At 44.6% G+C, this 24,261-nt stretch overlaps 1 protein-coding gene across 1 annotated transcript in view; it reads right to left on the reverse strand.

Moving 5' to 3' along the window:
* Positions 1 to 24,261, reverse strand: part of slc39a4 (solute carrier family 39 member 4) — a 67,899-nt gene that overhangs the window by 13,746 nt on the left and 29,892 nt on the right. The window contains exons 4-8 of the mRNA XM_068015760.1: positions 22,826 to 23,025; positions 16,338 to 16,515; positions 15,316 to 15,488; positions 13,137 to 13,277; positions 2,877 to 2,984 (exon numbers count right to left, since the gene is read on the reverse strand). Of these exons, the coding sequence (XP_067871861.1) occupies positions 2,877 to 2,984; positions 13,137 to 13,277; positions 15,316 to 15,488; positions 16,338 to 16,515; positions 22,826 to 23,025 (800 nt within the window). The remainder of the gene's footprint in view (positions 1 to 2,876; positions 2,985 to 13,136; positions 13,278 to 15,315; positions 15,489 to 16,337; positions 16,516 to 22,825; positions 23,026 to 24,261) is intronic.

Consider the following 24,261-nt stretch of genomic DNA (forward strand, 5'->3'; position numbering starts at 1 on the left):
AAACATCTAAAATGAGATTGAAGGTTAAACAAAGGAAAAAGAAAGGAGGAAGAATAGATTGAGAAAAGGATGGGGAGAGAACTCATGATGGAGTTCCAATGGGATACGATTTCACCTGCCCTGCCTTATCTGAACCAAAACACAATTCATTCTGCCAGGTTGGGATACATTATGCATGAGAGGACTCCAGGAACTAGTATAAGGGTGGAGATTCCCAATGGTGCTGCAGTAGGGACAGTGCTGCCTCACCAGAAGAGGCCAAGGCAGAGGCGCAGTCCTTCAATGCTTACTGGAGGGAAAGACGAGCCATGAAAGGCCGCCTTTGGGTGAACTGAGGCCCTACAGCCTTCCACATGGCGGCCTAGGAAACACCAGTAATTGGGAAATAACGAAGGAAAGTTTGCAGCCAGTGCTAGTCCAACAAGGATCATCATAGAGTCATAGAGTTATACAGCACAGAAACAGGCCCTTCGGCCCATCATGCCTGTGCCGGCCATCAAGCACCTAGCTATTCTAATTCCATTTTCCAGCACTTGGCCCGTAGCCTTGTAGGCTATGGCGTTTCAAGTGCTGATCTAAATACTTCTTAAATGTTGTGAGGGTTCCTGCCTCTATCACTTCTTCAGGCAGTGTATTCCAGATTCCAACCACCCTCTGGGTGAAACTTTTTTTTCTCAAATCCCCTCTAAACCTCCTGCCCCTTACCTTAAATCTATGCCCCCTGGTTATTGACCCGTCCGCTAAGGGAAAAAGTTTCTTCCTATCTAAGCTATCAGTGCCCCTCAGAATTTTGTATCCCTCAATCATGTCCCCTCTCAGCCACCTCTGCTCTAAGGAAAACAATCCTAGCTTTTTCAGTCTCTCTTCATAGCTGAAATGCTCCAGCCCAGGCAACATGTTGGTGCATCTCCACTGCACCTCTCCAGTGCAGCTGTGGCCTAACTAGCATTTTATACAGCTCCATCATAACCTCCCTGCTCTTATATTCTGTGCCTTGGCTAATAAAGGCAAGTATCCCACATGCCTTCCTAACCACCTTATCTACCTGTGCTGCTGCCTTCAGTGATCTATGGACATGTACACCAAGGTCCCTTTGACCTTCTGTACTTCCTAGGGTCCTACCGTCCATTGTATATTCCTTTGCCCTGTTAGTCCTCCCAAAATGCATCACCTCACATTTCTCAGGATTAAATTCCATTTGCCACTGCTCCGCCCATCTTACCAGTTCATCTATATCATCCTGTAATCTAAGGCTTTCCTCCACACTATTTACGACACCACCAATTTTCGTGTCATCTGCGAACTTACTTATCATACCTCGTATAGTCACATCTAAATCATTTATGTACACTACAAACAGCAAGGGTCCCAGCACCGATCCCTGTATTACACTACTGGTCACAGGCTTCCACTCGCATAAACAACCCTCTGCCTCCTGCCACTAAGCCAATTTTGGATCCAATTTACCAAATTGCCCTGGATCCCATGGGCTCTTACCTTCTTAACCAATCTTCTATGCGGGACCTTATCAAAAGCCTTACTGAAGTCCATGTAGACTACATCAACTGCTTGACCTTCATCTACACATCTAGTCACTACCTCGAAAAATTCAATCAAGTTAGTTAGACACGATCCGATCACCGCCTGACAAAGCCATGCTGACTATCCCTGATTAATCCCTTCCTCTCCAAGTGGAGATTAATCTTGTCCCTCAGAGTTTTTTCCAATAGTTTCCCAACCACTGATGTTAGACTCACCAGCCTGTAATTACCTGATTTATCCCTGCTACCCTTCTTGAATAATGGTACCACATTCGCTGTCCTCCAGTCCTCTGGTATCTCTCCTGTGGCCAGAGAGATTTAAATTTTGTGTCAGAGCCCCTGCTATCTCCTCCCATGCCTCACATAACAGCCTGGGATACATCTCATCTGGGCCTGGGGATTTATCCACTTTTAAGCCCACTAAAACAGCTAATACTTCCTTTCAATGCTAATATGTTCAAGTATCTCACAATCCCCCTCCCTGATCTCTACACTTACATCGACCTTCTCCATATTGAACATAGATGACAAGTAATCATTTAAAACTTCATCTAAGTCCACCGGCTCCACACACAGATTGCCACTTTGGTCCCTAATGGGCCCTATTCTTTCCCTGGTTATCCTGGTTAGAATGGTTATAGCACAGAAAGAGACCATTCGGCCCATCATGTCTGTGCCAGCTCTCTATAAGAGCTACTCAGCTTGTCCCACTCCCCATAGCCCTGCAAAACTTTTTATCTTCAGTTAATTATCTAATTCCCTTTTGAAAGCCACAATTGAATCTGCCTCCGCCACACTCTCAGGTAGTGCATTCCAGCCTAACCACTCACTGCATAAAAAAGTTTTTCCTCATATCAGCTCTGGTTCTTTTGTCAATCACCTTAAATCAGTGTTCTCTGGTTCTTGACCCTTATACCAATGGGAACAGTTTCTCCCTATCAATTTTGTCCCGACCACTGAAGTCTTTCATCCCTGGAAACATACTCTTAAATCTTTTCTGCACCCTCTCTAAAGCCTTCACATCCTTGCTAAAGTGTGGTGCCCAAAATTGGGCACAATACTCTAGTTGAGGCCGAGCCAGTGTTTTGTAAAGGTTCACCATAATTTCCTTGCTTTTGTACTCTAGGCCTTGAGGTATAGAGTACAAAGGTGCTAGAGGAGAGAGAGACCTCACTACCCAAATTGTGCAACATTCATCACTGTGATCTCAACTGATTTTGGGCTGGATCAAAGAGGAGAATTTATCCAATGAGTAGGTAAGGGAGAAAGAAAACAATGGGGAAATAGGAAATTGCTGAGGAGAGTTGCAGTCCCTGCCATTTGTGCAATGCTTACCAGTTCCATCTGCGATATTGTCTGTTTTTCCTTCTGCTCCCTCTTTTGCCCCTCTTTAAATGCCTGAAGTGCCAGCACGTGGTCACAGTGATGGTCATCGTGCTTATCCTACAACCAGATACATAACATCTCGAATTCAACACGATTCAGTAGTATCATGCACTGCATATTGTCTGAACTCGGGGAGCTCCATAATAATAGATCCTCAGGATTAGTTCAGAGATTCTATAGTAGCATTTAAGCCCTATTACTACTGGATCATTTATTTCACAGTCTTGCCTTCTTCCTGCAACAGTCAGCCAATTTTTAACACCCAAGCTAGTGTCACTGAATAACCAGTCACTGATTTAACTCAGCCTCTACTGTTTTCAGCTGTGTTAGGACCACGCTTTGCGAATCGTCGCCGTTCAGTTACGTTTCTCAGTAAACAAAATACAGAGCGGTATACAATTATCGGTTCAGCATTTGTTTCCAGTATATCTGTGCTTGCAGGGAAGGTTTCTCCATAAATCAAACTATTTTTCATTAACCCATGGAGCAGATAGCCAGAGACACATCAACCAGGGATATCTCCTCAGTGTGAAGAATCAGTATTTATTCATAATGTTACGACCAGATGAGAAAGATGTCCAGGGGTCTTTTACTGTCTTCACTCGGTCTTATTGTAGCAAGGTTTAATTTTAAACCTTTTGCTTACCCAGCTGTCTACTACTATCCATTATAAGCCCACTGACTCCCACAGCTACCTCGACTACACTTCTTCACACCCTGCCTCCTGTAAGGACTGCATTCCATTCTCCCAGTTTCTCCGTCTCTGACGCATCTGCTCTGGTGATGCTACCTTCCATGACAGCGCTTCTGATATGTCTTCCTTTTTCCTCAACCAAGGTTCCCCCCCCCCACACTGTGGTTGACAGGGCCTCAACCGTGTCCGGCCCATTTCCCGCACCTCTACCCTCACCCCTTCCCCTCCCTCCCAGAACCACGACAGGGTTCCCCTTGTCCTCACTTTCCACCCCATCAGCCTCCAAATACAAAGGATCATCCTCTGCCATTTCTGCCACCTCCAGCGTGATGCCACTACCAAATGCATTTTCCCCTCCCTTCCCCTGTCAGCATTCCGAAGGAATCATTCCCTCCATGACACCCTCGTCCACTCCTCCATTACCCCCACCACTTTGTCCCCTTCCCACGGCACCTTCCCCTGCAATCGCAGGAGGTGTAATACCTGCCCATTTACCTCCTCTCTCCTCACTATCCCAGGCCCCAAACACTCCTTTCAGATGAAGCAGCGATTTACTTGTACTTCTTTCAATGTAGTATACTGTATTCGCTGCTCACTATGTGGTCTCCTCTACAATGGGGAGACCAAACGCAGACTGGGTGACCACTTTGCGGAACACCTCTGCTCAGTCCGCAAGCAGGACCCCGAACTTCTGGTTGCTTGCCATTTCAACACTCCCCCCTGCTCTTATGCTCACATCTCTGTCCTGGGATTGCTGCAGTGTTCCAGTGAACATCAACGCAAGCTCGAGGAACAGCATCTCATCTACCAATTAGGCACACTACAGCCTGCCGGACTGAACAGTGAGTTCAATAGTTTCAGAGCATGATGGGCCCCCCATTTTACTTTTATTTTTAGTTACTTATTCTTTTTCCTTTTTTAAAATTTTATTTTTGTGTTTGTTTTATTTTATTTCATCTTAGTTTGTTCAGTTTGCTTACCCATTGTTTTTTTTCATGTTTGTACTTGCGGCTGTTCAATTCTCTGTCCATTAACACCCTATCTGTACTAATGCTTTGTCTTTCAACACACCATTAACATATTGTTTGCCTTTGCTCCACGACCTTCTGGTCAGCTATTCTGTGACCTTGTCCTATTTACACCTTCTTTGTTATCTCTTGCCCCACCCCCACTTTACTTGCTTATAACCTTTTACATTTCTAATATTTGCTAGTTCTGAAGAAGGGTCACTGACCTGAAACATTAACTCTGCTTCTCTGTCCACAGATGCTGCCAGACCTGCTGAATGGTTCCAGCATTTCTTGTTTTTATTTCAGATTTCCAGCATCTGCAGTATTTTGCTTTTAATTTTAAACACACTGTTTTGAGCTCCCCCTTTGTGAATCCTTGTTCACAGCTTTCCAATTATAAGGCAAAGAAATTAGCATAAACTGGCTTTCTGATGTTTAAAGAAGAAAGTGAAATTTTTCTTAAACCTTGTTCACTGTAGGAGACTTTTCTCTCTTGGGGTCCACATGTCTTCAATGGTTTCCAAAGCTAGTGAGAGCAAGATGAGAGCAGACAGGAGAGAGGTCTTTTCCAGTTCAGGAGCGAACAGCCTTCTGAGTTTTAACCCTGTGGCCAGTTCAAATTCAAAATGCTCCAACAATTAGCCAGTCATTTGAAGAAACTGGTCTGACCACGTCTGTTTGTCGCCCTCTTAGTAGTTAACCTGGAATGCTTCAACGTCTGGGAATCAAATGTCCATGGTGGATTAACTTGGAGCAGGAAATTGCCCCTTTCTCCTTTGAAGTACTGTCTGTTGTCTCTCTCCAGCCAAAGTCTCCAATTGTTTTTTAACAAAGTGACTCCTGACAATGCAGCGACTCTCTGACGTCATCAGAGTGCTCCAAGCTGCGCACATTTGCAGCTACATCTTGCCAGGACTAAGTGGCGCATGCGCGGGATGACATCATCCCGCAGTGCCAACATCATCGTGTATCCACACCAGGTCCATCTTCGCGCATGCGCGATAAAGCGTCATTGGGTATCCAGTTCCTCACACGGCTGGAGGAAGCGGCTGAATGGGAGACTTTGAGGCTGGAGCTCTCCCCCCTCGGCAACTCACTCCAGGCCTCGACGCTTCCTCCCCTCAGCCGCTCACTCCAGACCTTGCTGCTCCCCCCCCCATTCCCCTGGCCAATTGTTCCCCGCTTCGCGCCACCCCGCTCTCCGGCTGCTCGCTCCTGTTGCCCCACTTCCCCAGGCATCCTGCTCTCTGGCCGCTCACTCCCCACTTCCCTGAGCCCCCTCCAGCCGCTAGCTCCAGGCCACGCCGCTTCCTTTCTCTCGGCCACTCGCTCCTAAGTTGCCCCGTCACCCCTTGCGGCCTGCCTTACTTCTTCGGGCAGTGCGTGGAGAATGATCAAGTGTGGGAGCAAGTGGCCGAGAGGAGGGAAGCAGTGTGGCCTATAACTGGTGGCTGGATGGTGAGCAGTGAGGTCTGAAGCAAGCGGCTGAGGTGGAGGAAGCGGCCGGTGGGGAGGAGGGGGAGAAAACGAGTTGCTGAGTGGAGACAGCGGCCAGTGGGGTTGGAGCTAATAGCTGCATTCAAGTGAAAACTGTCCTGATCAGTCATATAAACAAATCACAATAATGAATTAGCAGCACATTTTATATTCTGCCCGATTTTCTTTCCATCGATTGAGGTGACAATTCGCTATCTTAAAATGGAAATTCAATCATAAAATTCCTTTTGTAATTAATAGGATTACTGGAATATTAAATGGATCTGAGGATTACAGTTAGTATCCTATAACTACCTAACATATTACTGGACTTCAATCCAACTGAATGTAAGTTTAGTTTGCTAGAACCAGCTAGTCATAAGCATTTCCTGTGATAAATTGAACAGCGCCATCTTTAATCCAGGCAGCTGCCTGAACATTGCAGACACTGAAGTTCCAGTTGCAGAGCCTGTATCTGTGCATGTGCAAGTACTGCGCCACCTAGTGGTTGCTTTGTCAGCAAATGCTGCTGTTTTTTAAAGCATGTTCTTTCTTCACCAACAACAGTTTAAGATCAATGTTCATGTGGCGAAATTAATTTCCCTCATTCTTGGCAGGTGGGGGGCAAAAAAAGCACATTTAATTACAAGGTTTGAGAGAAGTATAAGATACAGAAAGAAAAACCATGCATTTCTCTCATTCATTTCCATTCATTCACCAATCTTACAGCTTATTAAAATGGTCTTCTGGGTGGCAGTACTGTCTTAATTTCCCCTTTTTTTCACAGGAGAGTTGGTAGTGGGCGGGTGTATCCTGAACTCTCTGAATCATGCAAAGACTTTTGACTTCTGGGGATGGGTAGTTCCCTTTTCCTCTGACTGTGGGGGAGGATTCTTTGTTAATCTCCCCTTTGTTCTCTGGGAAACTCCTGCCTGTAGGTATTTGTGCAGACTTGGCTACACTCTCCTGTGACACTTCGACTAGGTGAGGCATCACCCTCATGGTTTCTGTGCCCCCTAGAGGTCTCTCTTTGTCTCTACAGGTTCCTTTAAATGCTGTTAGCAATTCTGGTGGGGTGCTTCTAGAGTCTGCATTTACATAGGAGGATGTGGGGTCTAACTTTTCACATTTTTCGGGGTTGGCTAACCGGACAGTAGGGGTTTTCATCCGGGATTCCTCCCGCACTTCCTTTAACCTGCCCTCTTAGTCACTTTTTCTCCTCTTCCTAAACTTTTGCCAGCCGTGTGCCTGCCTGTCCCCTTTTGTTCTCGGCGGGGGTCCCGTTACTGTTCACCAGCCCTCTACTAGAGGGTCCTCCTAACACCGATACAGGACTTAGGGGTGCAGGTTTCACTGTAGATTGGGGATTCCCCTCAACGTGGTACAAGTGGCAACTCCTGCAGTACTTCACCACATCTTTGTGGCGTTTTGGCCAGTCAAACTGCCGTCTTATGCGGGCTTTGGTCTTTCATATACCAGCATGTACAGCCACTGTAGTCTCTTGGGCCCTTCTTAATATTTCTCCCCGGTACCTCTGTGGCACCACTAACTGGTGAACTACTGTCCACTCCTTGCCCTCAGGTCTGTGAGGAGAACTCCATTTCCTCATCGGTACCTCATTCTTTAAATCGTAGCAGTCAGGGACTCCCTCTGCTTCACATTCAGACTGGGCAACCTATGCTAACGCTTGCAGTACTGGGTCGGCTCACTGAGCCTCAGTTAGGGAAAATCCATTTAATTCATTCCCTGGTCTCCTAACTTTCCAAAGAAAGTCTCGGACAGGCAGACCTCATGGTCATCTGCCTGCAGTGCCAATGCAGTCTCCCCTGGGGGAGCTGGTTTGATCATGGCTTGATCCACTACATATTCAGGGACACTGCAGGGGACCATCTCCTGCCACTGCCCTGTCTCTCTGACTTCCTGTGGTCTTTCTTTCACTACTGGGGAGGCTATCACCTTCACCCATGCCAGATCATTACCTATGAGTAGGTCATCCCTGTCCACAGGCAAACTAGGGACAATCCCTACGGTCACCGGTCCCGAAACTAGGTTGTATTCCAGGTGCAGGTACAGGCATACAGTACTGCCCTCCAACACCATTCACCACCATTTTGGTGTTCACTGCATTCTCTGGGGGGAAAGGACAGGCCTTTTCCCAGTAAAAGGGATCTAGTCATCCCGTGTCCCTGAGAATCACAATGGGCTTGCTGGCCCCACTTGAGGGGTATGGGGTTACTTTCCTTCAAACACAAAATCCTGATAACCTTCAGGAATCCTATTAACTTTTCCTGCACTGGCCGTAGTAAGCTTCCTGGGTTTCACTCTTACTGCAGTTAAAGCCACAGCTTGTTCTGTGCTTTCCATCAGGGTCCTGCCTGCACTGAGCAGGTGTGCCCTGATTAACCCTACCGGTTTCCCCTTTAGTTTCTAGCATTCAGCTTTTATATGCTCTGTCTTATTACAATGGAAGCACACAGGTCTCCGGGTCTCACTCTTGCTCACAGCACCTTCCTTTTTGGCTTTAGGAGGGCCCCCTGTGTCTCCTGCTTTCCTTTCTCTTCCAGGACTGCCTGGGCGGAGACCAACCTTCCCACCCTTTGTCCTTTTCGGATTTGTGGGGGTGATTAGGAAAGGTTCTCTCCTGGGAAACCGACTGATAAATTAAAGCAAACTCATTGGCCAGAACGGCCGTTTGCCGGACTCCCCTGAACCCGCTGCTCCTTTACACGGGTCTTTATTGAGAATGGGAGAGAGTTTTTAAATTCCTCTAACAGGATTACTTCTCTGAGAGTCTCATAGCTGAGATGTGTTTTTAAAGCCCTTGGCCACTGGTCAAAAGCCAGCTGCTTACTTCTTTCAAAGTCCAGCTAAGTTTGATTGGCTTAAACTTTTGGCAATAGGCTTCGGGTACTAATTTATATGCCCCAAGGATAGCATTTTTGGTCAGTTCATAATTTGATGAACTCTCATCTGGCAACAAGGAATGAACCTCATGGGCTTTTCCAGTTAGTTTGCTTTGCATTAAAAGAGATCAGGTCTTAGCTGGCCATTTTAGCTGCCTTGCTAGTTTCTCAACAGACACAAAAAACACTTCCACATCTTCCTCATTAAATTTTGGAATGAATTGAACGATTTTTAGCAATTTTGTACCCAGCACTGAATTCTCCTCATCCATATTGGCCATGCTTTCACTTGGGTTACTCTGTCGCCCCCTTGTTAACTCAAGCCACCTCAGCTCTCTTCGGATTCTTCCTGGAATATTCTTTCTCTCTCTCCCCTCTCTCTCTTGCTCCTTCTCCTGTCTTTCTTTCTCTCTTTCCTGCCTTTCATTTTCTTCACGTTCCTTTTGGAAGGCTCTTTTTTTCTCTCTCTCCTGCCTCTCTCGTTTTCTCTTTCCCCTAACTCAAGTTTCCTTTGTTCCGATTGTATCTTTGCTAACAATACCCTGCTTCTTCAGATTCAGGGGAAAATGGTGGGCCACTAGCCTAGGAGTTCAGACTTCCTAGCCTTGCCACGTACAGTGATCCCACACTGCTCAGCCATTTTCCTCAACTCGTCCATAGACGGTGCTTTTAACTTATCCCAAGTTACTTCGCCCTGGCTTGGAGAGCTACTCGCTTCATGTTAGTATTCAATCACACACAATCACAAGAAAACCTGTATTGAAATTTTGCTCTTTCTGATTGGGAACAATTTGGATTTCCACTTCCAATTTCACTCGTTTGTCTGTGGGTAAAATTCTGGATGCTAGCACCCAAATTTCTGTTATGAACAGGTGAGAAAGGCATCTAGGGGTCTTTTACTGTCGTCACCCGGTCTTATTGTAACAGGGTTTAATTTTAAACACACTGTATTTTGAACTCCCCCTTTGTGAATCCTTGTTCACAGCTTTCCAATTATAAGGCAAAGAAATTAGCATAAACAGGCTTTCTTAGGTTTAAAGAAGAAAAGTGAAATTTTTCTTAAACCTTGTTCACTATAGGAGACTTTTCTGTCTTGGGGTTCATATGTCTTCAATGGTTTCCAAAGCTGGTGAGAGCGAGATGAGAGCAGACAGAAGAGAGGTCTTTTCCAGTCCAGGAGCGAACAGCCTTCTGAGTTTTAACCCTGTGGCCAGTTCAAATTCAAAATGCTCCAACAATTAGCTAGTCATGTGAAGAATCTCGTCTGACCACGTCTGTTTGTCGCCATCTTAGTAGTTAACCTGGAATGCTTCAACGTCTGGGAATCAAATGTCCATGGTGGATTAACTTGGAGCAGGGAATTGCCCCTTTCTCCTTTGAAGTACTGTCTGTTGTCTCTCTCCAGCCAAAGTCTCCAATAGTTTTTTAACAAAGTGACTCCTGACAATGCAGCGACTCTCTGACGTCATCAGAGTGCTCCAAGCTGCGCACATTCGTAGTTACATTTTGCCAGGACTTAGTGGCGCATGCGCGGGATGACGTCATCCCGCAGTGCCAACATCATCGTGTATCCGCACTTGGTCTGACCACATCTGTTTGTGTATTCGGCCATCTTAGTAGTTAACTTGGAATGCTTCAACATCTGGGAATCAAATGTCCATTGTGGATTAACTTGGAGCAGGGAATAGCCCTTTTATCCTTTGAAGTACTCTCTCTCCAGCCAAAGTCTCCAATTGTTTTTTTAACGCAAGTTCTTTCTTCACCAACAACAGTTTAAAATCAATGTTCATGTGGCAAAATTTTCCTCATTCTTGGCAGGTGGGAGCTTGCCTGACAATGAGCAATCTGCTTCAAATCCTGTTAGATTTCTGCAAATCTTCACCATATATTGGTTCCATGAAGGAATGAGTGGAGTGCCACTCTGCGTGAATGTTAGCACAGTGATAATATTGCTGGACTAATAAGCCAGAGGCCCAGATTTAGGCTCCAGAGACATGGGTTCAAATCCCATCACGGCAGCTGGGGGAAAATTAAATTCAATGAATCAATAAATCTGGAATAAAAAGCTAGTATCAGTAATGATGATCATGAAAGCACTACATTGTCACAAAAATGCATCTGGTTCACTAATGTAGAAGGAAATCTGCTGTCCTGACTCCAAGCCCACAGCAATGTGATTGACTCTTAACTGCCCTCTGAAATGGCCCAGGAGGCCACTTAGTTGTATCAAACCATTACAGAAAAGGCAAATAAGAATAAAACCGAACAGACCACCCGGCATTGACCTAGGTACCAGAAACGATGAAGGTACACCCTGCCCAGTCAACCTTGCAAAATCTTCCTCACGAGCAGCTGGGGACTTGTGTCAAAATTGGGAGAGCTGTCCCACAAGCAACAGCCTGACATAGTCATACTCACCAAATCATATCTTAGAACCAATGTTCCAGACTCCTCCATCACCATCCCTGGGTATGTCTTGTCCCACTAGAAGGACAGACCCAGCAGAGGTGGTGGCCCTGGAAGTCCTCAACATTGACTCCAGACCCCATGAAATGTCATGGCATCAGGTCAAACACAGGCAAGGAAACCTCCCACAGATTACCACCTACCACCTTCCCTCAGCTGATGAATCAGTGCTCCTCCATGTTGAACATCATTTGGAAGAAGCACAGAGCATAGCAAGAACACAGAATGTACTCCGGGGGAAGGACTTCAATGTCCATCACCAAGAGTGGCTCAGGAGCAACACTACAGGCCAAGTCCTGAAGGACATATCTGCCAGACTGGACCTGCAGCAGGTGGTGATAGAACCAACAAGAAGGAAAAATCTATCTCACCTTGTCCTCACAAATTTACCTGTTGCAGATGCATATGTCCATGATAAGATTGGTAGGAGTGACCACCGCACAGTCCTTCTGCAGACAAAGCCCCTTTTCACACTGAGGGTACACTCCATTGTATTGTGTGGCATTACGACAGTGCTAAATGGGACAGACTCAGAACAGATCTAGCAGCTCAAAACTGGACATCCATGAGGCACTGTGGGCCATCAGCAGCAGCAGAATACATTCAAGCACAATCTGTCACCTCATGGCCTGGCATATCGCGCACTCTACCATTACCATCAAGCCAGGGGATCAACCTTGGTTCAATCAGGAGTGAGGAGAGCATGCCAGGAAGGAGCAGCACCAGGCATACCTTAAAATGAGGTGCTAACCTGATGAAGCTACAATGCAGGACTACATGCATGCTAAACAGCAGAAACTGCATGCTATAGACAGAGCCAAGTGAGCCGCAAACACCAGATCAGATCAAAGCTCTGCAGTCCTGCCACATCCAATCGTGAATGGTGGTAGACAATTAAACAACTAACCAGAGGAGGAGGCTCCACAAGCTTCTCCATCCTCAATGATGGGGGAGCCCAGCAGGACAGTGCAAAAGACAAGACTGAAACATTTGCATTCCCCTTCAGCCAGAACTGCCTCGTTGGTGATCCATCTTGGCCTTCTCCTGAGGTCCCCCAGCATCACGGATGCCAGTCTGCAGCCAATTCAATTCCTCAGCATCATCAACGTAGGGGAATTCTCTGATCAGGACGTGATGTGTTTTTGTCTTTGATTTCAGCCTTGATAGATTGTAGCTAGTCGAGAAGAGGACTCAGAGAAAATGGAGGCCAGCGAATCCTGCACTGTCTCAGCTCACGGCCTTTATCTGCAGCAAGTGAGGCAGAGACTGCCATGCCAGAGTGGGGCTCCTGAGCCCCACCAGGTGATGTTTAACACAGAGCTGGCCACCAAGGCACAAACCATCATCTCATGCGACAGAAGGCTGCCACTGAGTGATTACTAACATGGTGATTAATAAGATTGAAGCTGATAAGAATAAGCATAGATGGAGATTATATTCCTCCTTCCAGGATGTACAAAATGAATTGAGATGTTAAGAGAGAACCTGAAATTTTCAGTTAATTATTTTTGGGTGTTATGGAAAAATTGAACAGATTTTTCTGTGAACTTTTACATGTCCTTAATTACCTCTTAGGTGACACTGCAAATTGTGCAAAAGAGAAGGGCTGATGAATTATTTGGCCTTTCGTACACCCTTTTAAAAAAAGAAAAATACTTACATCATCATCTTTCATTAATATGTTGAATATCTTCTCCATCAGAAAGAAAGCATAGATGCCTCCAAGAACAGCCAGCAGCTTCCAGGTGTAAGAGCCTGACAAGCTATCCTGATCATCTGTGTGAACGTGTAAGCCAAGAAACTAAAATGAAGATACAAAGGAGACTTTTCTTTAGCTATTACGTAGAATTAGATTCGAAAGCACAGAAACAGGCCATTGGGGCCAACAAGCATTTATGCTGCAAACGAATGTCCTCCGACCCCTCTTTATCTAATCCTATCAGCATATCATTCTATCCCATTTTCCCTTATGTGCTTATCTAACTTCCCTTTAAACTATGCTAACCACCTCAATGCTCCCTGTAGTAACGAGTTCCACATACCTAACATTCTTTGGGTAAGGAAGTTTCTCCTGAATTCCCTATTAGATTTATTGGTGACTATCTTATATTTGTGTTAAAAATAAAACAGCTTGAGATATAGAATTTAAACAGTTCTAATGTAGCTGATCTATCCTTAGGTATAAAAAGTCATACTAGGGTCATGTCAACAGTGTCCCTGGCACTGTGTTTTATTTATTCCACTTTCCTCTCTCCACTCCTGAAAGTATTAATTCATACTGCGGTGCTTATAGTCCTCTGGTACACTTCTCAAATGGGCCTAGATTGTAGATATCGTCAGATTATTCAATCATGGAAGGTATCACAGACAAAACCCCAAGCCTTGTCCAAGATCCATTATTACACACTTTCTAGCAGAGATCACTGAATCTATGAGAGATGCTATTACTTCCTACAGTTAGTGCTTTTAAAAAGTTACTAGTGAATGACCCATAACATTGCCCATAGTCAGTAGTTTGTGGGTATTTTTATTACTTGTAATATGGCAGTGGAGTTGGAAAATACTTCAGATAATTATATACTGGTCTGAAACTGAAATAACATTGTTGCAGGCAACTGTTTACATACAGGATTGCCATTCTATATACTGATTGAACACTGATTCACTGAATTTCTTCAAGTGAGAGCTGGCTAGGGCGGAGGTTGCCTCGTATAAAAGGGAGGTACATTATAACCTTTATCAGGTCCAGAGTAGCCTTCCAGACCAGATTTCATTGCCTAAGGGGTTTAGAGAAGAATTTTCCAGATTTTTCCCCTTCTTAGCTGGTTTTCTATGTGATTTTTTTGTTTCTCCCAGGAGATGCCTCTCAGGTGGGGAAGGGAGTGTACATATTGCAATGCACAAGGCATTGCAATTGTGTGGGGATGGATCAGTAGGCCTTTTCCTGTCTGGTACTGTTTGCAAATGTTCACATAGACAGTTTCAATGTTAAATATTGATATAAAAATGTAATCCAAAATTGTGACAACAGGAAGTTAAAGAGGAAATGTGTGACTACATCAGATTTTTAAGAACATATAGACAGCAACACTTTGACATTCCTGTCATCCAGTCAAATTGTATCCTACGGCCCTGTCTGCCCTCTCAGGTGGATGTAAAAGATCTCATGGCACAATTTTGAAGAACAGCAGGGAAGTTCTGCCCAATGGCGGCACAGTGGCGCAGTGGTTAACACCGCAGCCTCACAGCTCCAGGGACCCGGGTTCAATTCTGTGTACTGCCTGTGTGGAGTTTGCAAGTTCTCCCTGTGTCTGCGTGGGTTTTCTACGGGTGCTCCGGTTTCCTCCCACATGCCAAAGACTTGCAGGTTGATAGGTAAATTGGCCATTAGCAATTGCCCCTAGTGTAGGTAGGTGGTAGGGAAATATAGGGACAGGTGGGGATGTGGTAGGAATATGGAATTAGTGTAGGATTAGTATAAATGGGTGGTTGATGGTCGGCACAGACTCGGTGGGCCGAAGTGCCTGTTTCAGTGCTGTATCTCTAAACTAAACTAAACTAAACAATGTCTTGGCCAATATTTATCCATCAACAAACACTTAAAAATAATTATCTGGTCACTATCACAAATTCGCTGCCCCATTTCCCTACATTACAACAGTGACTACACTTCAAGAGAACTTCATTGGCTGCAAAGCACTTTGGGTCATCTTGAAGTTCTGATAGGCACTATAGAATACACTAAAGGATACAATTTAACCATAGGATACAATTTAAATGAAAGCATTTTTTGTTTGTAAAATACAAAATACTGAGAAAAACACAGCCAGTGTGCCTACCGACGGTATGAGATGTAACACAGCATCACCAGTCAGTGACCCCACAGCCAGACTTATGAAGAATTGTATGACATACTCATATGCGTTGGTGCAGGTGGTAAATAGCACGATCACAATCCCGAACACGGCACAAAGACTTACGACCAACGTTGCCACTGATCCATAGATATATTCTGGAAAAAAGAGGCATTTTAACAAAAATAGATTTACAAAGATTAAACATTGTGGTTTTCATTATCGAGAGTACAATTTTTTTCTTTTAAGATATCATCTTTTTTGATCTCTCCACAGCATACACCATCCTCACACCAGGCCAGTTAATCCCAAGCCTCTGCCTTGCTCTTTATGAAAGTCAATGGCAAGCAAGCGAGGTCCTGGGATTTTTCTATTTTCTGTCTCCCTGTGGTGACTTACATGGCCTCACCACAATGACGGTGCTTACCTGTGATGGAGAGACACTGAGCGTTTACTGCTTCATTTCTGTCAAGCTTTTTATTGTAACCAGAATTTCTTTATTAGGATGCATAATTTCTTTGAAAACTAAAAAGAAGAAAAAAGAAAGAAAGAAAGTGTATTCTATAGCGCCTTTCAGAACCTCAGGATGACCCAAAGTGCTTTACAGCCAATGAAGTTGTATTGAAATGTGTAGTCACTGTTGTAATGTAGGGAAATGGGGCAGCAAATTTGCAATAGTGATCAGATAATTATTTTTAGGTGTTTGTTGATGGATAAATATGGGCCAAGACATTGTGGAGAACTTCCCTGCTGTTCTTCAAAGTTGTGCCATGAGATCTTTTATATCCACCTGAGAGGGCAGACAGGGCCTTGATTTAATGTCTCATCTGAAAGATAACATCTCTGACAGTTCTGTACTCAATACTCTGGAGTGGGACTTGCATCCACAACCTTCTGACTCAGAGGTGAGAGTGCTACCACTGAGTCACAGCTGAGAAATACATTCATTATAGAACACTTATATAAGCAAATGCTACAGACACAGATCACGTGTTGGAGAACCTTACTTTCTGCAGTGGTCAGCTGAAATTTATTTGGTTCTGTGACTTGGAAGTTCTTGGTGCAGGCTTGACTCAGAAGCTGCTGGATTAACGCAGCACTCAGCTGAACAAAGTCAGTGCGGGAAATCATGGCACTGACTGGAATGTGATAGATCGTCATTATTTCACTGGAGCTGAAGCACTTCTGCAAACAAAATGCAAGGGAAAATAGAGCATGGCAGTTAGACAATGTTCGAACATGTCAGTCCTCGTTCTACATTGGGTTTACAGGCTTCCCATAATTTTGAGCAAATTGGTGGAGAGTAGCCTTGAGGCAGTGACTCAACAAGATAGGTGAAGATAGGTGAATACCATAGGAGTATAGGAGTAGGCCATTCAGCCCTTCGAGTCTGTTCTGCCATTTAATTAGATAATGGCTGATCTGTATCTTAATTCCATCTAACCACTTGATTCCATAATCTTTAATACCCTTGCCTAGTATAAATTTATCAATCTCAGCTTTGAAAATTTTAATTGACCACCATCATCACCAACTTTTTGGAGGAGAGAGTTCCAGATTTCCACTATCCTTTATGTGGAGAAGTGTTTCTTGAAATCATCCTTGAATGGCAAAGCTCTAATTTTAAGTTGAGTCTCTTGTTCTGTACTCCTCCCTCCCAGACAAAATAGTTTCTCTGTATCTACCCTATCAACTCAGTTACTGGTCTAAACACCTCAACTATATTGCCACTTAATATTCTATACTTAAGGGAAAATAAGCCTAGCCTGTGCAACCTAGTCTCATAATTTATCCCTTTTAACTCAGGTGTCATTTTGGGTATCAGTGCAGGTACCAATGAAATCATTCATCAGCATCTTAACTGGGCCAGCCACATAAATACTGTGGCCACAAGAGCAGGTCGGAGGTTGGTACACGGCAGCGAGTAACTCACCTCCTGAGTCACCAAAGCCTGTCCACAATCTACAAGTCACAAGTCAGGAGTATGATGTAATACTCTCCATTTGCCAGGATGAGTGCAGCTCCAACAACACTCGAGAATCTCAACACCATCTAGAATAAAGCTTGAATGTTACCCCATCCACCACTTTAAAAAATTCACTTCCTCCACACCAGTGCACAGTGGCAGCAGTGTGTACCATCTGCCAGATTCACTGCAGCAACTCATCAAGTCTCCTTCACCAGCAACTTCCAAACTATAGAACCTTAGAACAATTACGCCACAGAAAGAGGCCATTCAGCCCATTGTGTCTGCGCTGGCCGAAAAAATTAGCCGCCCAATCTAATCCCACCTTCCAGCACCTGGTCCATAGCCATGCAGGTTACAGCACTTCAGGTACATGTCTAGGTACCTTTTAAAAGAATTGAGGGTTTCTGCCTCCACCACTGTACCTGGCAGCGAATTCCAGAAACCCACCGCCCTTTGGGTGAAAACGTTTTTCCTCATGTCCCCTCTAATCCTTCTACCAATCACCTTAAATCTGTGTCCCCGGTAACTGACCTCCCCACCAGGGGAACCAGGTCCTCCCTGTCCACTCTATCTAGGCCCCTCATAATTTTGTACACCTCAATTAAGTCTCCCTTCAGCCTCCTCATTTCAAGGGAAAGCAACCCTAGCCTATCCAATCTTTCTTCATAACTGCAACTTTCAAGTCCTGGCAACATTCTTGTAAATCTCTTCAGTACCCTCTCCAGAGCAATTATGTCCTAATGTGGTGACCAGAACTGTACGCAATACTCCAACTCCTAAACAGTGTTTTATACAGTTCCAGCATCATATCCCTGCTTTTGTATTCTATACCTCGGCCAATAAAGGAAAGAACTCCATATGTCTTCTTCACCACTCTATCTACCTGTCCTGCCACCTTCAGGGACCTGTGGACATGCACTCCAAGGTCTCTCACTTCTTCTACCCCTCTCAGTATCCTCCCATTTATTGTGTATTCCCTTGCTTTATTTGCCCTCCCCAAATGCATTACCTCACGTTTCTCTGGATTGAATTCTATTTGTCACTTTCCCACCCACTCAACCAAACCATTGATATAATTCTGGAGTCTATGGCTATCCTCTTCACTATGAACTATACAGACAATTCTGGTGCCATCAGCAAATTTCCCAATCATGCCTCCCACATTTAAGTCCAAATCATTAATATATCCCACAAACAGCAAGGGACCCAACACTGAGCCCTATGGAACGCTACTGGAAACAGCTTTCCATTCGCAAAAACATCCGTTGACTAATACCCTTTGTTTCCTGTCCCTGAGCCAATTCTGGATCCAACTTGCCACATTCCCCTGTATCCCATGGGCGTTCATTTTACTGACCAGTCTGCCATGCAGGACCTTATCAAATGCCTTACTAAAATCCATGTTGACCACATCCACTACACTACCCTTATCAATCCTCCCCGTCACTTCCTCAAAAAACACAATCAATTTAGTAAGACATGACCTTCCCCTAACAAATTCATGCTGACTATCGCAGATTAATCCCAGGCAGTTTATCCTGTCCCTCAGAATTGATTCTAACAATTTACCCACGACTTCTACCACCCAGAAGAACAAGGGCAGCAGACACATGGGAACACCACCACCTGCAAGTTGCCCTCCAAGTCACACCATCCTGACTTGGATATATATTGCTATTCCTTCATCATTGCTGGGTCAAGATACTGGAATTCCCTATCTAACGTCCTTACCTAGCCAACATGGACTGCAGCGGTTCAAGAACATACGAACATATGAATTAGGAGCAGGAGTAGGCCTCTCAACCCTTCCAGCTTGCTCCACCATTCAATAAATTCATGGCTGAACTGATTACTCCAAATTTCCACCTACCCCCGATAACCTTCCACCCACTTGCTTATCAAGAATCTATCTACTTCTGCCTTAAAAATATTCAAAGACTGCTCCCACCGCCTTTTGAGGAAGAGAATTCCAAAGACTCTCAACCCTCTGAGAGAAAACATTTCTCCTCATCTCTGTCTTAAATGGGCAACCCCTTATTTTTAAATAATGACCCCTAGTTCTAGATTCTCCCACAAGGGGAAACATCCTTTCCACATCCACCCTGTCAAGACTCCCTCAGGATCTATATGTTACTTTCTCTTTGTTCTTATTTTCTTACTCTTTTAAATTCCAGTGGATACAAGCCTAGCCTGTCAAATCTTTCCTCATAAGACAGCCCGCCCATTCCAGATATTAATCTAATAAACCTTCTCTGTACTGCCTCCAATGCATTTACATCCTTCCTTAAATAAGGAGACCAGTACTGTACAAAATATTCCAGATGTGGTCTCACCAATGCCCTGTATAGCTGAAGCATAACCTTCCTACTTTTGTATTCAATTCCCCTCGCAATAAACGATAACATTCTATTAGCTTTCCTAATTACGTGCTGTACCTGCATACTAACCTTTTTCAATTCATGCACTAGGACACCCAGATCCCTCTGCATCTCAGAGTTCTGTAATCTTTCACCATTTAGATAATATGCTTCTCTTTTATTGTTCCTGCCAAAGTGGACAATTTCACACTTTCATATTCTTAAGGGCAATTAGGGATGAGCAACAAATGATGCCCACATCCCATGAATAATAAAAAAAAATCAGTGCAGCCCCTCCATTTATTTTAAATCCTACAGTCAACAGTAATGAGAGAGATAGTGTCATCCCTCTTTGAGTTTACTCTAATCTTTGAATTTCACAGTCAATTTGTGTTTTGCAAGGTCACCTTGGGCCCTTATACTTCCTGAGGTATGGTGCCTGAACTGAATGCAGTATTCTAATTGTAAAATTGTGGACAGCACCCACCTGAATTTCTGACAAGCAGGTAGGGAGGATAAGAAACTGGTGAGAGGAGAGTGAAGAAAGACAAATACTTTTTGATTAGAGCAGAATAATTTTGGCTTTTAAAACCTTGTTTTTGTATCCCTCTTTCAATTATCCCACCCTTGTAGCATTGCCGGCACAGAAACGACGGGCTGAATGGCCTCCTTCTGTGCCGTAATGGTTCTACAGTTCTATGCACCATCACCACAAACTGGAAGGCTGAAAGCCATGATAGCAAATTTATAAAAGATTGAAATGTCAAGATTAGAAGAGCTTTCATGTAAGGTGTCCATTAAATTATGATTTTCTGTTCCTTCATACAGGGTCCACAGTTCCACAAGCATCGCTGTCCTTGTGGCACCTCTCCCCAGTTTCTTTTCATTCATTCTTGAGATGTGGGGGTCCCCTGCATTTACTGACCACCCCTAGTTTTCCTGAGTTTGATTCAACTGAGTGGCACAGTGGCGCAGTGGTTAGCACCGCAGCCTCACAGCTCCAGCGACCCGGGTTCAATACTGGGTACTGCCTGTGTGGAGTTTGCAAGTTCTCCCTGTGTCTGCGTGGGTTTCCTCCGGGTGCTCCGGTTTCCTCCCACATGCCAAAGACTTGCAGGTTGATAGGTAAATTGGCCATTATAAATTGTCCCTAGTATAGGTAGGTGGTACGGAAATACAGGGACAGGTGGGGAATATGGTAGGAATATGGAATTAGTGTAGGATTAGTATAAATGGGTGGTTGATGGTCGGCACAGACTCGGTGGGCCGAAGGGCCTGTTTCAGTGCTGTATCTCTAAACTAAACTAAAAACTAAACTTTTACTAGGCCCCTTCAGAGTTCAGTTAAGAGTCAACCATGCAGGTGACATACAAGATTTCCCTTCCTAAAGAATCACTTGGATTTTCACTACAATCCAACAGCTTCATGGCCACTTTTATTGATACCAGCTTTTTATTTTTGGATTTTTTAAACAATTCAAATGCTCAAACAGCCACGGTGGGATTTAAACTTCAATCTACTAGATTACCAGTCCGTGCCTCTAGGTTATTAATCAAATAACATAACTACTACACTACCCGTACCCTCAGTAATGTACTGTGAGCCTTGACAGTGGTTGTTGGCTGCTCACCACACCTCAGAGACATCGCAGCCCACCCTGATCCTAAATTCCACCAGTTGCCATGATGGCATGAGCTTGGGCCTCTGGTTTACTAATTCAGTAACATACCACTATGCCATCATCATCCAATACTGACAGATTTGAAGTGCATTTTTGATTTTGCATTTCTGATTTCACTGCTTGCAGGTTTTCTTTAGTGGCTTCAGTATATTCACTGCATTGTATATGGCACCAGCTCTTTTACTTCTCCAGATAAGGTAAAAACTTTGCCAGACACTTCCTTTCTGAAATGCTGTTCCCCTCTGAAGTCCATAAAACTATTATTTATACTGCTCTGCCCTCTGGTGGTTTTATATTGCTTATTCAGCCACTGGTTGATGACTCAGACCAAAATCTTTTTTCTATTTATGATAAAGTTTGGTACAGCTCACATTGTAAATCACAGTAATGCTTGCCCCTGAAAGCTAAAGGGCCTGAAATTGCCCTTAGCACAGACAAACAAAATGTATTAAATAGGATTCATTCCCCACTCTCCCCACCGCCCCCATTTTAAAAAATGAATTCTTAGGAATGTACAACTTTCTTCTGTTCTCTCGCAGCAGGATTGGAGGTGCGCTCACTAATGCGAAATCAGAATGCACATGCGCTGATGTTGCTTGCTAAGCTGCTGTCTGTGTGCTTAAAGAGCTCAGATGCATGAAACTTTGCCTATGCTGCTGTGTAGCATGCATGCCTGCAAAGGTTTGGCTGAGATAAAACTGTAGGAAACTCATACTCAATGGGGGTAATCTTTAAATATCAACTCCTGAGAAGTGACCTGCTTGGGGGGGGGGGTGCGGTGTTGGGGGTGGGGGGGATGCAGATGACGTGCCCATTGTAAAAATTACCCCAGAACCTATAGGTTGTTACAAACTTTTAGATTTATTTTGTTTGATACAACATGTACTGTTGAACAAAGTAATGGGATGAGTGAGTGTGTTCAAAGAAATGCAAGGGATTGTTTAAAAATGAGAACTGTGCAAATCCTGTGTAAGTTCAGTCATCGTGGTGGTGATAACCTAGAATTTGCAGTAGTGGTAGCTGGCTCCTACAGTAATACAATTAAAATGAATCTATACATTCTATATATTCGTTCACGAGATGAGAAGAGTGCACCATAGAAAGCAACAAGCTGTGGTGTATTCACTCTCTTTCCTCTCCCATAGACCTCATTTGATGTCTACACATGCACTTCCGGCAGAGTGGACAGTGATCAGCTTGGAATTCCTGACTAAATATTCATCTTCTCAACCCAGGGGCACGGAGACCAATTGTGGCACCCATTAACCAGATATTGTCACTCAGCCCAGGTCGGATATTGAAACTGGAACTTTCCTGGTCCATATGTCTCACTTACTGAGTACCTAACTCAAATGCATGAGCCCGATACATTTGATTCCAAAGGAACATGGAATCATCCAGCTGAACCCGGAAACAGCTTAGTCAAGGTTTCCTAACTGATCTGTAACAGCGATTGATAAAGAGAATGGCTTAAAGGAGTGACGTTACCGTGTCCCAGCTAGCAGTCATGTTGGCGTCCTCCCCCTCCAGACCTGTAGTTGACAGCAGTTTGAGCTGGTGGCCATACACATTCTTGTGATCGTGCTCATCATTATCTTCATGCCCATGGTCTTCTTCATGCTCATTAACCATAGAATTCTGATATTTATTGTGAGCGAGACCAATTTTATCCATCAAGTCTTCAAGATCTGAAGTAAAGAAAGAAGAGTTTGAATTTATAGAGTGCCTTTCAGAACCTCTGAAAGATCTTTATGGTCAACTCTACTTTTTTTTATTCGTTCACGAGATATGAGCATCACTGGCAGGGCCAGGATTTGTTGCCCATCCCTAAATGCCCTTGAGAACGTGATGGTGAGCCGCTTTCTTGAACCACTGCAGTCCATGTGGGGTAGGTACACCCACTGTGCTGTTAGGAAAGGAGTTCCAGGATTTTGACCCAGAGACAGTGAAGGAACGGCGATATAATTCCAAGTCAGGGTGGTGTGTGACTTAGAGGGGAACTTGCAGGTGGTGATCTTCCCATGTGTCTGCTGCCCTTGTTCTTCTAGGTGGTAGAGGTCATGACTTTGGAAGGTGCTGTCGAAGGAGGCTTGACACGTTGCTGCAGTGCATCCTGTGCCACCACTGTGCACCGGTGTTGGAGGGAGTGAACGTTTAAGGTGATAGATGGAGTGCCGTTCAAGCCGGCTACTTTGTCCTGGATGGTGTTGAGCTTTTTGTGTTGTTAGAGCTGCACTTAACCAGGCAAGTGGAGAGTATTCAATCACACTCCTGACTTGTGCCTTGTGGACAAACTTTGGGGAGTGAGGAGGTGAGTTACTTGCTGCAGAATTCCCAGCCTTTGACCTGCTCTTGTAGCCACTGTATTTATATGGCTGGTCTAGTTAAGTTTCTGGTCAATGGTAACCCCCACCCCCCCACACATCCCCCCACAACCGCTCCCCCCCCCCCCACACCCCCCCCCCCCCCACCCCGCTCCCAATGTTGATTCAGCAATGGTAATGCCGTTGAATATTAGGGGAGATAGTTACATTCTTTCTTGTTGGAGATCGACATTGCTTGACACTTGTATGGGACGAATGTTACTTGGCACTTAGAAGCCCAAGCCTGAATGTTGTCGAGGTCTTACTGTATAAGGGCATAAACAGCTTCAGTAACTGAGGAGCTGTGAATGGTACTGATCATTGTGCAATCGTCAGTTAATATCCCCACTTCTGACCTTATGATGGAGGGAAGGTCACTGATGAAGCAGCTGAAGATGGTTGGACCTAGGACATTACCCGAGGAAATCCTGCAGCAAGGTCTTGGGGCTGAGATGATTGGCCTCCAACAACAACAACTATCTTCCTTTGTGCTAGGTCTGACTCCAACCAGTGGAGGGTTTTCCCCCTGATTCCCATTGACTCCAGTTTTGCTAGGGCTCC

Source organism: Heterodontus francisci, chromosome 2 (assembly GCF_036365525.1).
Source record: "Heterodontus francisci isolate sHetFra1 chromosome 2, sHetFra1.hap1, whole genome shotgun sequence".
NCBI lineage: Eukaryota > Metazoa > Chordata > Chondrichthyes > Heterodontiformes > Heterodontidae > Heterodontus > Heterodontus francisci.